This window comes from Neoarius graeffei, chromosome 19 (assembly GCF_027579695.1).
Source record: "Neoarius graeffei isolate fNeoGra1 chromosome 19, fNeoGra1.pri, whole genome shotgun sequence".
Classification (NCBI taxonomy): domain Eukaryota; kingdom Metazoa; phylum Chordata; class Actinopteri; order Siluriformes; family Ariidae; genus Neoarius; species Neoarius graeffei.
In genome coordinates this window covers 13,377,277-13,393,105 of record NC_083587.1, presented here as the reverse complement: position 1 = coordinate 13,393,105, position 15,829 = coordinate 13,377,277, and the positions used below count along the sequence as shown (strand labels likewise).

Below are 15,829 nucleotides of genomic sequence, written 5' to 3'. Positions count from 1 at the left end.
CACTTAAAATCCCGGCTGCACCTTTTCCCTGTTATTCCACCATTTATTTCTGAGAAAACTCTTTTCAACTGCAGCTGGAACACAGGTATCATCACACATATGGGAATATCTCACGCCTCCTCCAACTGAAACACTTCCATGAGCTCTGCGTTCCTCCTCAAGCTCCTTCTGAAGAAAAAAAAAACTTTCATGGAGATAAATTGGAGATGTTTGTCCAAAACTGCTCCAGGTGTGAAGAAGTATTTGGATTAGAAACAGAGACGTTGATGAGCAGAAAGGAGGAACCTGTTTAGTTTTTGGAGTACGTTCAATAAATAGTTCAAATGAAATATTTTGAATATCTCATCTCATTATCTCTAGCCGCTTTATCCTGTTCTACAGGGTGGCAGGCAAGCTGGAGCCTATCCCAGCTGACTATGGGCAAAAGGCGGGGTACACCCTGGACAAGTCACCAGGTCATCACAGGGCTGACACCATTCACACTCACGGTCAATTTAGAGCCACCAGTTAACCTAACCTGCATGTCTTTGGACTGTGGGGGAAACTGGAGCACCCGGAGGAAACCCACGCGGACACGGGGAGAACATGCAAACTCCGCACAGAAAGGCCCTCGCCGGCCACGGGCCTCGAACCCGGACCTTCTTGCTGTGAGGCGACAGCACTAACCACTACACCACCGTGCCGCCTATTTTGAATATCATTTTGAAAATTTGGATTTGTGCTGACACCTGCTGACACCACGTCAGAACTCCAGAAGAACTCAGAGATGCTTCATATACACACACAGGAATATCTCATCTCATCTCATTATCTCTAGCCGCTTTATCCTTCTACAGGGTCGCAGGCGAGTGGAGCCTATCCCAGCTGACTACGGCCGAAAGGTGGGGTACACCCTGGACAAGTCGCCAGGTCATCACAGGGCTGACACATAGACACAGACAACCATTCACACTCACATTCACACCTACGCTCAATTTAGAGTCACCAGTTAACCTAACCTGCATGTCTTTGGCCTGTGGGGGAAACCGGAGCACCCGGAGGAAACCCACGCGGGCACGGGGAGAACATGCAAACTCCGCACAGAAAGGCCCTCGCCGGCCACGGGGCTCGAACCCGGACCTTCTTGCTGTGAGGCGACAGCACTAACCACTACCCCACCGTGCCGCCTATTTTGAATATCATTTTGGAAATTTGGATTTGTGCTGACACCTGCTGGATCCACGTCAGAACTCCAGAAGAACTCAGAGATGCTTCATATACACACACAGAAATATGATTTTACTAAATAATTATAAAAATAACTACACATGGAATTAAATCTAAATTCCCTCCTTTTTTTTGCAAATCACTTTTTTGGTTAAATAATTATTTAGATTTTTTCACATTTATTGTTCACACGTCTACAAAATTCTTCCTCAAGATCCATTAACTTACAGAGCTTTCTAAAGGAGTTCTGCTTAAAATCTTCTCTAATGGGTTCGACACAGAACCTTTATACTGCCAAAAAAGACAAACTGAAGAAACCAAAGGAAGATAAATTGATTAATTCTTGTAAATATGTGTATGGAGAAATACAAATTACTGAAATGACTTGTGTGTTTTATTCTGAAGGCATTTTACAAAACAGAATAATAATGAGATTGTTTTTCTATCTATCCATCTATGCTTGCTATGCACAAGCACTGATAATTAGTTCTAATATTATTTAGATTTGTTATAATTAATATTAATGATTGGATTATGAATATTATTTGTATGTAATTCATTATATTGTTGAATGACAACACTTCTGGAATACTGTAGCTTTGAAAAAAATCTATTTAAATATAAAGAATCATGAGCTCTGTGAATGAAAGAGAGCGAGATTCTCCTTCTGAGAGATTAAATTAGAGATAATGAGGTAAGAAACAGCGAGGGTTAATGAGCCTCTGTCTCATCTCATCTCATCTCATCTCATTATCTCTAGCCACTTTATCCTGTTCTACAGGGTCGCAGGCAAACTGGAGCCTATCCCAGCTGACTACGGGCGAAAGGCGGGGTACACCCTGGACAAGTCGCCAGGTTGAGCCTCTGTCACTGCTCTGAAATCAGATGAGCTGAACTACAGATGATTAAAAATCACTTTTAATTCTGGATCGTTCTTAAAATGATGAGATGAACTGTCTGACTTCGAACATGAGGTCATTGTTTTTTGTTTTATTCTCAGATGCCATTCAAATGTTTCTCGTTACAGATTAATAAAGACTTTTAAACATCAATATGGACAAATCATTTTTAAAAATCATCATCATCATTGTAAGATCAGATTATAGATGTAAATATAATAGAGGACACGAATGCCTTTAGAAGAATCCTCTGTAAGGACAACAGGAGCCTGAAAGATCTTAAATGGTTCTTTGGGTCATCTGAGGGACAAAACCCTCCTCAAGGAATCTTCATGAAAACTTTGGAAACATATTGAAACTCTTAGTTCCCTACAAACCAGAACTACACACTTCTGGAGAAAAAGTTATATCTATTACCATAATGGGCCTTTCAGTTTGTCCTACCAGAGAAACCCTCTGCAGAACCTAATCAAAGAGTTTCCTTTTCAGGTTCTGAGAACCTGTTAAACTTCCTGGATAGTTTTTTGTCCCCCATCAGGTGTCTTCTTTATTTTTCAGCAGATTGGCTCACTGGTTCTTCAGCAGCCAGAGGTTCCTTTCATGAAGCCCTTAGGAACTTCAGAGGAATGTCGATGATGAAGCACGCTTGTCCCAGCTGAAGTTCTATCACACAAAGTCCTGTTACTTTCTGGAAAAATGTTCAGGTTGGTCAAAGCAGCTGTGTGTCTTCTAAGTCGGTTCTTGTGTGTTCCGAGTCGTCCTCTGAATCTTGGACTAAGAGCTTGTGAAGATGTTGGAGGTCCTGATTCTGATGATCCTGTAGGTCTGTTTGGGAAAAGCATTGATTTGAAAGACGAAGATGTTTTACTTCTTCCCACTGAGCATGTGCGATGGAGTGAGGCCAAGTTTCTCCTCGACCATGAGGTGATTCCTGAACACTCTGCCTTGGTATGGTTCCACACTTCACCTCGTGCTCGCTTCAAAACGATCTCCTCACACTGGGGATTCTCTAAACGAGCATGAGAAGTTAAAGACATGACTGACTTCATGCTGGTGGGGGAATCTGGGTGTGAGTGGGTACATTCAAAACCTCTCCTCTGTCCATGAACAAAATCTGATCTCGGCAAGGAGCTGGTCCTGGAGATAAAAATTCCTGGAGAACATCCCTCGTTCTTCCTCTTGTTCTCTGGGCTTTGTGGAGCATAGAGCGGGCTCTGCAAGGCCACAGCATGGAGTGGACTAGGATAGCGATAAATTTCTGAGCCCTGTAGACTCTTCAGATTGGATCTGTAGGATGGTTCCAGGATGACTTGTGGCTGCAGGATGTCAGAGATATCAGGCCAGTGGGAATCAGGGTACAGATCCACCACAGATAAGAATCCAGCTTCAGGAATCACAACTTGTGAAAAGCCTCCAGTCATTGTATCACTTTTCCTCACATGTTCCTCTTTGGTTTTTAATAAACAAGACCTCCAGAAGGAGTTTGTATGAAGTTCCTGTCTAGAACTTGCTGAACTGTCAGTACTCTGGTGACTTAATAAAGCCAAAGAGGTGGAAAGAGAACTCACAGCATCGCTGTGACTCTCACAGAATCCAGAGCTCACCCTTGATCGCTTGTTGTCACATTCATGGCTGTGGAGATCTTCAGATGAGTGATGTACACCCATTCTTCTCAGGTCCAGAAATGTTCTGGGATTTCTGATATCTGTGAGGTTCTCATCTGAGAGACTACGTTTGAGTTTCAGCCTAAAAGAACTTTCTTCCACCCAAAACTGATATCGTCCTTGTTGGATTATTAGATCGTCTAAGTGGTCAGGACTTTCTTGCTTCTCCAGCACTGCCTCCACCATCTCTTTGTGTCTCACTCTTAAGACTTCAAGCTCCAGAAGTCCAGCAAGAGTTGCACGGAAGCGTCCACGGATTCGTTTTGTTCTCATTCCTGTCCATATCTCTTCAGCTGAGACCTCCATGACCAGCTCCTCTGTGATTCCTGGTTAAATGTAAAAAAATACAACCTCTCTGTAAGTATTTATAGTGATGTCCTCCATCCAAAGTGCTTTCTCAGCATTCCTCTGGCTCCAGAGCCACAAGAGATGTTGATGAGATTTTCACTCTATCAGCTGATCTACATGAAGAAAGACCAAATCAGCTCACAGCTCAGCGTAAAGGTTCCTCTGAGATGTCAACACCTCACTGAACATTTCCACACCATGAGATACTTCAGGATGATCAAAGATGATCATCAGAGATCAAAAACAATATCATTTATCTCAAAGGTCATTATTCCAACACTTATGTTTGCAATCTCAAGTCAATCGAAACTCAGCAGGAACCATGAGGAACCATGACTCACAATTATTTTCTTCTTTTTTGTAGTTGGAGTCTTTTAAATTCTAGCGTGTATGATGGTGCTCTTGATGTCTGTGCCACATTTTACAGCATTGCTAAATATTAACATTAATCTTAATCTAATTTTAATATTAATCTAATATTTAGAGCTTCAGGACTCAAACTGAAGAGCTGCTCCAAATTCACCAGGAAATCAGTAATAACAGATGTGATGCAATAAGTGGAAATAAATGTTTTAAAAATATGAAAAAGGATATTAATATTAGGGCGGCACGGTGGTGTAGTGGTTAGCGCCGTCGCCTCACAGCAAGAAGGTCCTGGGTTCGAGCCCCGGGGCCGGCGAGGGCCCTTCTGTGTGGAGTTTGCATGTTCTCCCCGTGTCCGTGTGGGTTTCCTCCGGGTGCTCCGGTTTCCCCCACAGTCCAAAGACATGCAGGTTAGGTTAACTGGTGACTCTAAATTGACCGTAGGTGTGAATGTGAGTGTGAATGGTTGTCTGTGTCTATGTGTCAGCCCTGTGATGACCTGGCGACTTGTCCAGGGTGTACCCCGCCTTTCGCCCATAGTCAGCTGGGATAGGCTCCAGCTTGCCTGCGACCCTGTAGAAGGATAAAGCGGCTAGAGATAATGAGATGAGATGAGATATTAATATTAACCCAAAATATTATATTTAAAAAGCATTGTGCATTTTAATAAACAAATCTTAAAACCATGTAACATTTTTAAAAGAAATGGTTTCATTATTTAAAAAAAAAAATCATAAAAGCAATTCAGCAACTCCACAATAAATTCCTAAAATGAAATTATATTCTTGTCATTTGCATTATGCATTTACACCAATATTTAATTTTTGTTAATTCACTAAACTTTGACCCACACACATGTAACAGGACACATGTTTACTGTTTGCATTAAAACAGTTTGGATTAATGTTTCAGTTTGGCTCGAAGCGATAAAATCTCATCTCATCTCATTATCTCTAGCCGCTTTATCCTTCTACAGGGTCGCAGGCAAGCTGGAGCCTATCCCAGCTGACTACGGGCGAAAGGCGGGGTACACCCTGGACAAGTCGCCAGGTCATCGCAGGGCTGACACATAGACACAGACAACCATTCACACTCACATTCACACCTACGGTCAATTTAGAGTCACCGGTTGACCTAACCTGCATGTCTTTGGACTGTGGGGGAAACCGGAGCACCCGGAGGAAACCCACGCGGACACGGGGAGAACATGCAAACTCCACACAGAAAGGCCCTCGCCGGCCCCGGGGCTCGAACCCAGGACCTTCTTGCTGTGAGGCGACAGCGCTAACCACTACACCACCGTGCCGCCCGATAAAATGCTTTAAATTAATCCAAATGTTCATGTCAGATCTGGCAACCCTGGTACATTCACTCCACCTTAATTTCCACTAAAATTTAGATTTTTTTTTTTTATACTGGAAAAATACAGCACATCCAGGTTTACTGTAAATTTTCATTTATTAACAAAATCAAACTATATAAAGGATGAGATTTGTTCCATCTTCTTCCTTGCCCTCCTCCTCCTCTCACCACGCCATTGCTTCACTCGTCCACCTCGGATTCGTCATCCTGACTGATCTGGAAGTATCTCAGCTCGTACGTCTCTTTATCAGACGCCACGACACGCAGCCAGTCTCGTAGGTTATTCTTCTTCAGGTATTTCTTTGTGAGATATTTCAGATACCTGAAGGAAAAGATATGTTCACAAACCAATTCAGTTGTAAACTCCTCGATTAATCACAACTAAATCTACATCTTCAGGAATATGCACTGTTGTATTTTTTTTAAATGGAGGGTTGAGTACAAAACTTTGGGCACCCCAGGATAAAACACATGACAAAGTTACAGTAACACATTTGGTGTGCTTGGTTTCAGAAATGTTCCTTTATTAAGATAAAAGTAAAATGGCCAAATAGTGCATGTGAATGTGATTAAACTCTTCTACACCCTCTGAACAGCTTCTCAAGCCTTGGTGTTTATTGGACACACACCCCTCTCTAACATCTTGCAGACAGGGGGAAAGTATATATAGCCACAATTATGGGTGCACAAACTTTTGTAATTAAGAACAGCTCTCACCATTCATAGCTCTCACCTCTTTGAGAACTGTTTTTCTGAGGAGACACTGATCTTGTTCCTCTGCCGAGCAATCTGCACCACGGTACCCAGATTTCCAGTTTTGCCATTAACCTTCACCTTCTCTCTGAGGAACGTCTCCTGTTAGTGACACGACAACATGACACATACTAGGGAAGAGAACCCTAGCTATTCAACTAGGGAAGAGAACCCTAGTTAACCCACGGTATTAGTGACGCAAGTGCCTGAAATCATGTCAACATTTACCATAATTACATTGAAAATCTTTAATATTAAACACTCAAACAATGATCATTCTTACAAAGTTGGCCGAGTCGAGGATGCCATCCTCCACAGGGTGCGTGCAGTCCAACGTGAACCTCCATGCAGCTCCTCTCCTGCTCTTTTTCCCTACAGGCTGCTGTCTTTTCTGGAAAAACATCAAGAAATAGATGAATGAATGGATGGATGATTCATTCACACATATATCACCTTTTCAGATTTACCAATAAAACAATTTTATAAAGGTGAGTTTCAGTTCCAGCAGTTATTATTGGTTAATAATAACATCAGATCTCGTCATCTGAAGACACATCTCGTTACCTGAGATGGAATTTTTTTCAACACGATCAGCAATTTGAGGAAAAGACAGACGTTATCATCGCAGGTAAGTATGGTGGAAAGATCATGGACATGTTTTTACTGATCAAATTCACCAATATTTCATGATCTCCTTGTCGGAACCTACTTTGTTTCTTACTCTTTCATTTGACAGTTGCCATTTTGTATCTAAACGCATGTTTGAGAAGTCACGTGAGGTGTCGATAATAGTGATCACTTTCACCGGTGTCCACCATTATCGACACCCTGTGGAATTAAGTGACATTTACAACTGTTCCATCTTTGTGTAACATTGTTGAAGTAAATGAAGTACTTTAAAAAAAAAAAAGTGCTGTGACTTATATATTTTTTTCTGATTCATAACAGAATGGAATGCTTATAGAGTATTTGGAATCTGACTGCAATAAACAGAAGCAGACGAGAATTAAATTCCTAATATATAAAAAACTACATGTTTGAAATATTCAGATTTTTCTATCCCATTCAGAATTTTTTTTGTAGTTTGTTGTAAATATCTACCACATATTACAATATCAGGAGACATTTTATATTTAGATGTAAATATAAAATCTCAATAATAAAAAAATCTACCTTTGACCTAGAAATTAATACAACGAATGATGAACAAAATGTGATCTACGAAAATACTTAGAAAGTGGAACAAAAAGATTTTCTGACGCAAGTTAAACATTATCAGTTCATTTGTTTACAAATATTATAATTACTTCCTCATTTACGTAAACACCGATATCCATATATTTATATAAAACATATTTTGTACTAAATATAAGTCTGTGTAAAACAAATTTTAAATAAAAACTATGTTTTGTTAACTTACTACCACATACTGATTATTATTTTATTATATAAATAATCATCTGGGTGTCGATAATTGTGGAACGGTGTCACGTGATCCGATTCGCTAAGTAATCGGGAATCAACTTTTTTTTACGTTAAAGTTTGAGTAATTATTCATGCACAATTTACGTATTTAAAGTCTTTTCGACTCTTGCAACGGCCAAAAGATTGTTTAGGTGTCGATAATTGTAGCCGCCGCGCTCTCTCATATATAACATATGTCTGAGTGTAAATAAACGATATTGGATATGAAATTTGTTTCTCTTCCATGTGAGGCAGCAGGAAGCCGTTTAGATTAAAGCCACATGGAAAATAAACACAAGTTACTCTTATTCTTAATACAACATTATTGTCAGATTAAGTTTCAGGAGCTGCTTGTGGACTTTATTATTTGTTCTGATCTGATTAATCCAGAATAATCCGGTTTCTCTGCACTGCACGTGTCCTGATCTCAAACCAACGAGTCCAAATTAACTACCGTCGCTTCCTGATGACGCAATCAACCTTGTAATAAATAATTATCAATTATCTAACACTGAGGATTACTTTAAATACAAAACTGTCAATAAATTATTACTGAATAAAAGTTTTTGGAAAAAAGCGGCTTCTGCGCTCAGACCTACCGGCGCCATCTTAAAGAGGAGAAGTTAAAAAGGAAGTGACGTTAAAAGCGCATGCGCTTTCGTTGACAGACGGGCGGCAGATGCCCCTCCTCCCGCTTTATTTTTATTCAATTTCCATGAACCATACCATCAATAGAAATACTTTACAAGTTAAATTAATTTCACGATTTCCCTTCTGTTTCTTCCTCCATCATTAAACCCTAAATGTTCTTTTCTTCTGTAGTAGATTCATTCCAAATGCTTTATACAATAACGTGCACAAGTTAATGTATTTTCATGAAGACATTGAGTCGGTTTTATTTCACATATTCCATCATTATATCACAAGAAACATCATAAACACACCAGAGTGTGTGTTAAAGTATTTATTATTAAAAATGAGCCACGTCTCTTTTTCTGAATGTGAATAGAGAAATAAAACAGCAGCGTTACCGTGAGCACCATAAAGATGATTAGATATAATATCACATCCTCAAATATTTTTATTCCGCACGTCCCACAACAATGTACCAACAATTACGTATTTATTGATTAAAGAAAGATATGTACGTCGTTTTTAAAAACTGGTCTACATTTCAATCATGAAAGATTTCGAAACAAGTTAGTTCCTGTTATCACTTATGTTATTGCAGCTATAAATACTCATACCTTCAGAGTCTCTTAAAGTTAATAAGACAAAAAAATTGCAGTTTGTTCCATCACGTTCCTGAGAAACTGTAAAGAAGTGTAAACTCCTCTGTGCTGAAGACATCAGAAAACAAGTTACAGCTTCACCTGTTACACAGCGCTGACACTGGAGACTCCTTCCACTGGACACGCCCCTACGATAAAGTATCAGAACGAGTGCATTAATAAACCTTCACTACTGTCAGAGCTGCTGTTACAGAAAATTAATCAACACCTTCTGATTAATCAGAGTCCAGAACTCATCAGCTCTGTGGTGACAATCTTCTCCGTATGTGCAGATACTTTTACAGTTAGTGGGCAGAACCTGCCTCAGTGCTGCCCCCTACAGAGGGCCCAAAACACAGCAGTGTGATCGTGAGTTCAGACAAAGGGGTTGTGAACAGGACCTGGATGTGCTGAATGTAGACACTTCTTATAAACTGTATGATTATTAACCTGAATTAAAGAAAATGAAATTTATTTGACAGTGTTATTTTGTTTATTATATTTCACTAAAACTGCTAATGCACTGTTTTCAGTTCTAGTCCCCCCCATCTTCATTTTTTCCTCTTCCAGTAAACTCAGTCCAGATCAGTGCTTTGGGGTTTTTTAGGTGGAAAAAACACTTGAATTTCTGTCTGAATGATGACTCACGTTTCCTCGAACTAATTTTATTCCACGTTAAATATAAACCAGATCACTCCAAGCATCTGAAACCAGAAAACGTCGAACTATAAAATTAGAAAATAAAATTACAGCACCATGACTCATCTTTACAGCAGTGAGAGCACAGGGTGGAGCACACACACACACACACACACACAGGATTAAACTGCTGACTGCAGGTTTTTGTATTCAACACACAATCAACTCAACCAAGTGTTTGATCATTCGTCAGATTTACAGTGAAAATAAAAACTAAACTTCTCAGTAAACAAAATCACAAATGTCCAAGATATGGAGTCTCATCTCATTATCTCTAGCCGCTTTATCCTGTTCTACAGGGTCGCAGGCAAGCTGGAGCCTATCCCAGCTGACTACGGGCGAAAGGCGGGGTACACCCTGGACAAGTCGCCAGGTCATCACAGGGCTGACACAGACACAGACAACCATTCACACTCACACCTACGGTCAATTTAGAGCCACCAGTTCACCTAACCCGCATATCTTTGGACTGTGGGGGAAACCGGAGCACCCGGAGGAAACCCACGCGGACAACATGCAAACTCCACACAGAAAGGCCCTCAAACCCGGACCTTCTTGCTGTGAGGCGACAGCGCTAACCACTACACCACCGTGCTGCCCAAGATATGGAGTGTAACAATTTATTTCATTATACTTTATATTTTCAGTTAAATTATAAGCTCCTTTGGTGACCGATTTAACTCGTCTCTGGTGTTACTTGAGGTCGGGGAGGGAATCAGTCTTTCTGAAGATATTTAACTTTTTTTTTTTTTATTTCCCGAGCAGACTTAATCCTGCAGATTATCCAGTTTATGGCGAGAAACTAGAAAGTCAGAATTGAGTATAGTGCTTCCTAATTAGCAGTTTTAAATGGTATAATTAGAAATAAAATGCAAAAAAATATTTTCCGTTTATTCTTGTTGCAATTTCTGCACAAGAACATTTAATCCACAATTCATAAAGAGAAAGCTAAGTGATGAACACACCAACAGGTTTAACCTGAACCCACACTGTTTCTCGTCTGGAGACCATTAGTTCTGTTCTCTTTCCTGAGCCTCTCGTATGAAACTAGTTACTTCAGGTTCTATTTTAGTACATAATTTAAATACACCTTTCAAGTTTATAATTTCCAAAACAGTACAGCACTTTAACAAAACCTAAAAGGTTATACACTTTGTAGAGAAAATACAAAACTGAATAAACCTGAAGGCCTTTAGACATTTTTTTTTGGGGGGGGGGGGGGGGGGGAAGAGAACTCAATTTTCTCTGAAAAACTGGATTGGTTTATAGGCTTTTATTTAAGCCTTTAAACCACATTAACTACTGAGGCTTTTAAATATTTTCACCAAACACTCAGGCCACAGTAAAGTCAAACACCCTGTCATCACACTTCGCCAGGAGAGACAAACAGGCTTCAACACTTTATTTAAGGTTGTCTGACAGCCAGAACCAGGCTGCTATTGCATTACAGAGGTACTCACACATGGCCATCACATCCTTCTGTCCAAGTCACAATGGAGACTGGCATTTATAAATTCCACTGAAGTTTATTTCTTACTGTCTTAGTGATTTTACTTAAAAAAGCAAAAAAAAAAAAACCCAAAAAATGTTTTTAGTAGTACTCAAGGTACTTTAGGTACTACAAAGTGCTAACTACCAGGACACTCACATCTCACTTTGGGTAAAGGCATCAACTGAGAGAACTGATCTTAGTGCAGATACAGAACCATGTTTATATATTATTAAAAAAAAAAAAAACCCGTTATGGCACCCTTAAGGCAGGGGGATAAAAATGTCAGTGAGGACCGTTTCTTCCCTTTCTTTAAAATGCACTGCACATAATACTCCACTGAAAGGCATTGATTCTGCAAAGTAATCTGCAATGTTATGTCTGTCTATACATCTGTCTGTATGAATCCTGTTTCAACATTCAGGAATGCAAGTGGCCAGACCAACACCATGAAGGCAAAACAGTGGAATAAAAAGAAAAGAAAAAACCCTAAAAGAATCTGATCTGTGAGAATGCCAAAACGACCTAATGAAATTAAGCTGTGAAAGAAAAGTCCAGCAGAATGACAAAAGATGAAGATGGATTATTTATATTAAAAAAAAAACCCAAATGTGATGTGTGAAGGCCAGAGCTTTGGTGAAAAAACAAAACCAAAAATCAGGAGATTTTAAAATGTGGTGCATGTTGCAGCCTGAGCAGCCCAGTCTCTCTCTCGCCCTCTCTCTCTTCCTATTTGGTAAAGGCCTTGATTCCAACTGCAGCCTCTTCACCCATCGCTGAGAGCACAGTAATCTACAGAGAAATAAAACAGGTCAGAAATAAAATACAGACAGCTTTGACATTTCAGAGTGCTACAGACCCAGACAGCAGCGATAATAATCACAATATTTCAGTGTACATTATGTTGATATGGGATCTTAATACAGTCACCACCATCTAATCTGTAGGTTTATCATCTGGAACTTCTGCAATCATGTTTACTGTTTAATTCATGGGTTTTTAACCGTCATTAAAAAAAAAAAACCTTTAAAAATATGGGGAAAAGGCTGAATTTCTAAAATGAGAAGTCACCAGAAAATGAGCTGAGCAAAAAAAAATGTATTGATAATATCTACAGTTAATCATGACCTCCTGATTTTAATGTTAAATGCACTGCAAATTCAGAGGAATACACAAAAATTGAAGGCATTACAGAAACTCAAGTTGAAGAAAATCAGCTGTAAACTGAAAAATATGTTTAATATAAATATTTAGTTTCACAGTATAATTTGCTGACAATCTCAGATTTTATAGAGGAACGCATTTATGGAAAATTAGAAAAATTACATGGTTTATTTTTGACATGCTCTCGTTTCACATCTCAGAATGAACTTTGACACTGGACTCATTTTGTGGTGACGCCCTAAATTTACAAAGCCTCAAGGGGGAAGAGATGGTTCTCAATCAACCAACAAAATCTTTAATTCATGTTTTTAATTATATTTCAAAACCCACATAAGAAATTTCATTAGAAACACCTTCCCAGAATTCTTAAATACTACATTTTTAAACTTTACAGGCTTCAGTTCAGTTTTCACTCTTCATTTAAGTGATTAGCTGTATAATGGGGGCTGGAGTGTTCGTCATGAAGTTTATATATTTAAAAAAAAAAAAAAAAAACAAGTGTTAGATTTGGAAGTTGGAGTCTTTTAAATATTGTTTTAAAATCAGAATATTCAATGTTTGTGTACTCACCATCATGTCTTCACCGGCACTGTATTTGGATTCAATCTCCTTGCCCAGGTCACCTTCAGGAACACGGAGGTCCTCACGCACATCACCGTTGTCCATCATGAGAGACAGGAAACCCTCATTAATATCAACCAGCTGAGGGGAAACACGTAAAATCAGGTTACTTTTTTTTTGGGAGACCGATTAGTGTGGGTTAAAAAAAAAAACACTTAATATTTATTCCTTAAAAGGAATTACTTTCTCTTTTTCATGCTTAAATTAAAGAAACACAACAAGCATCTAGTTTCTCCATCTTACACACACAGGATCTGCACAGTCAGGGCATTAACCAGCTCCACTATGCTGTAGAGCTCAGAGTAAATCACCTGGAAGTCGTTTCTCTTTATGTTGGGCACGTCCATGTTGTGGGTGGAAGGACAAATATCTTCATACTTCTTATTAGTGAAAATGTCGATACCAACCAGGTGAACCTGCACACAAGAGAACAGGATTTAAAACTATACACAGAAAAGAAAAAAAAAATTCAGGAAGTGAATCACTGAGCTGAAAGTGAATCAAAATTCAATTCATGATTCACTGATCCAAAAAACAAAAAAACAACCACATCAACAGTGTGGTGACAGACCTCAAACTTCACGATACACACCTGAGATCCGAAACTGCAGATTCGTTTCGTTCTACTGTATGAATCTAAAAAGTGTTCAAAAGATTTAAAGATTGACATGTCCTCCATTTCAGTGTTCATTTTGTAGATTTTTTTTTTAAAGCATCACTACAGATTTGCAGGCAGATTGTAAACGTGTACACTGATGCACATCATACATCTTACAGATGTGAAATATTGTGAGGGCATTCATATCGTTCACCCTCGCGTGATGCATTAAATACATGCATTTCACCCTTTAAGAACTAAATTTCAGCATTCACCTTCCTCACATGAGCTTTCTCTCAGAACTCAAACCATCCAATACCTTTTACCAGCTACATCAAAATCACAAAGGAAAATCCCCATCATTAAAACAGGTAGAAATGTAAAATTTACAGACAATGGCACCCAATCTGGGAGTGCGCGCACGCGCACACCCCTTGAGAGCATCCCTTCACAAACCTCTTACCCAGCATCCTTGGCAGAAAGCACGACCCATTTCTGATCCACCCCGTATGTGAACGTTTATAATCACGGCGAGATCTGACATGTCCTTCTACACCTATTAAAGCTATTTTGGGTCAAGAAAAACGCAATTTTTTTTTTCAGTTAATGAACTACACAAGCTGAATATCAGCTCAACACGACCTCAAAACCACCACCACTTACTGTGACAGAAAGCAAGGACTGTCCACACAGCTTTCAATCAGGAAACTCAAGTCAAGACAAGAGCATGCGTTTCTCTTTGTGTGAAACTTACTACATGCCTGCAGTAATACACACAAGCACACCTGGTTTACAAAAGTTGGACACTGAATTTATGTAGTTTTAGCAACAAAGCAAGATTCTTTAAAAAGTTAGTTGCATTTGTTCAGTATCTGGTTTAAATTTGAACGATGTGCATTAAAGACACTTTTATAAATTGTAATATTTTATGAGCACATTTCTGTGTTAAATGATGGCCCTGCATTAATGGTTAGATGAACACAATCAGAACCACTTTCTGTACAGGTGCTGCAGCCCGAGGAGAAAATAATGCATTATACAGTCTGATGGAAACAATGATGTAGCTCCATAAGAATTCTCATGCTTCCAAAGAAAATGACTCAGAACCACCTCCTGACCTTAGCATGGCCGTGCTTTCCAGTCTTGGAAGTGGACATCTCGACGATTTTGCAGGGACGACCCTTCAGGACCACGAAGCCGTTTTTGCGCAGAGCACTGCACTGCTGCGGGTACGTCTCAGAGGCCCCGGCATCTCCACTGGTGAAATCAAGATCTGGATCTGCCATGGTGGGGTCTAATCAAGGGGCACTGATTTGGGGGGGGGGGGGGGGGAGAAACAGGATTATATACTGGGGTCGAAGTAGATTACAGGACAAAAACAGGGTTCAGGTTTGGTGCACAAGGGTGAGAAAGGGTAAAGCAAGTAACAACTGCACCACGAGCCAAAAACATGATGCAGATGTAATCAATACTGGGGCAGGAGTGTAATTATGGGTCCAGCTGTGAGCCGAGCTTCATTACACATGCGTTTAAGGGGTATAAAAACTTAATTTGTATGCATAATGAACATGCAAAGAGTCAACACAGACATGATTTCTTGTTTGTATAAAACCGGGCGTCTCTCCACACCGACCGGCTCGTGCCCAACTTTGTGTCTGCTGACGTCATCACAGCCTGCAGCTCCACACTGCTGTTTTAATTCTCATATGACTAGTCAGAATTAAGAATCGTCCTTTAACTCTTTTCCATAACGAGTTCCGTTTATACAGAACCTCAAACAGAACTCGAAACGAACTCCTGGAGAGAAGAGTGAAGGTTCGGACTGAACTTGCCGCATCATGCTGCTGCTTCACGCCCAAAGGCCGGCGCTCAGAAACCTCCACTCCACAGCACCGGGCAGCTCATCAACCCGTTATTCCGCCTCATAA

The 15,829-nt window shown here is 39.8% G+C and overlaps 3 protein-coding genes across 3 annotated transcripts; all 3 read right to left on the bottom strand.

The window, feature by feature from the left end:
- Positions 1-1,971: 1,971 nt before the first annotated feature.
- Positions 1,972-4,635, bottom strand: LOC132867826 (dapper homolog 2-like). Its single transcript, XM_060900804.1, has one exon. It carries the CDS (start codon positions 4,073-4,075, stop codon positions 2,684-2,686), a length of 1,392 nt encoding a protein of 463 aa, XP_060756787.1. The 5' UTR covers positions 4,076-4,635; the 3' UTR covers positions 1,972-2,683.
- Positions 4,636-5,919: 1,284 nt separating this feature from the next.
- rpl22l1 (ribosomal protein L22-like 1) lies at positions 5,920-8,697 on the bottom strand. The gene is made up of 4 exons (XM_060900803.1): positions 8,659-8,697; positions 6,879-6,986; positions 6,576-6,697; positions 5,920-6,164 (listed from the first exon to the last, which is right to left on the bottom strand). Exons 1-4 carry the CDS (start codon positions 8,665-8,667, stop codon positions 6,023-6,025), a joined length of 381 nt encoding a protein of 126 aa, XP_060756786.1. The 5' UTR covers positions 8,668-8,697; the 3' UTR covers positions 5,920-6,022.
- A 2,719-nt stretch (positions 8,698-11,416) lies between these two features.
- Positions 11,417-15,227, bottom strand: eif5a (eukaryotic translation initiation factor 5A). Its single transcript, XM_060899682.1, has 4 exons — positions 15,020-15,227; positions 13,615-13,719; positions 13,253-13,384; positions 11,417-12,310 (listed from the first exon to the last, which is right to left on the bottom strand). The coding sequence occupies exons 1-4, from the start codon at positions 15,185-15,187 to the stop codon at positions 12,248-12,250; spliced, it is 468 nt and encodes a 155-aa protein (XP_060755665.1). The 5' UTR covers positions 15,188-15,227; the 3' UTR covers positions 11,417-12,247.
- Positions 15,228-15,829: the final 602 nt, after the last annotated feature.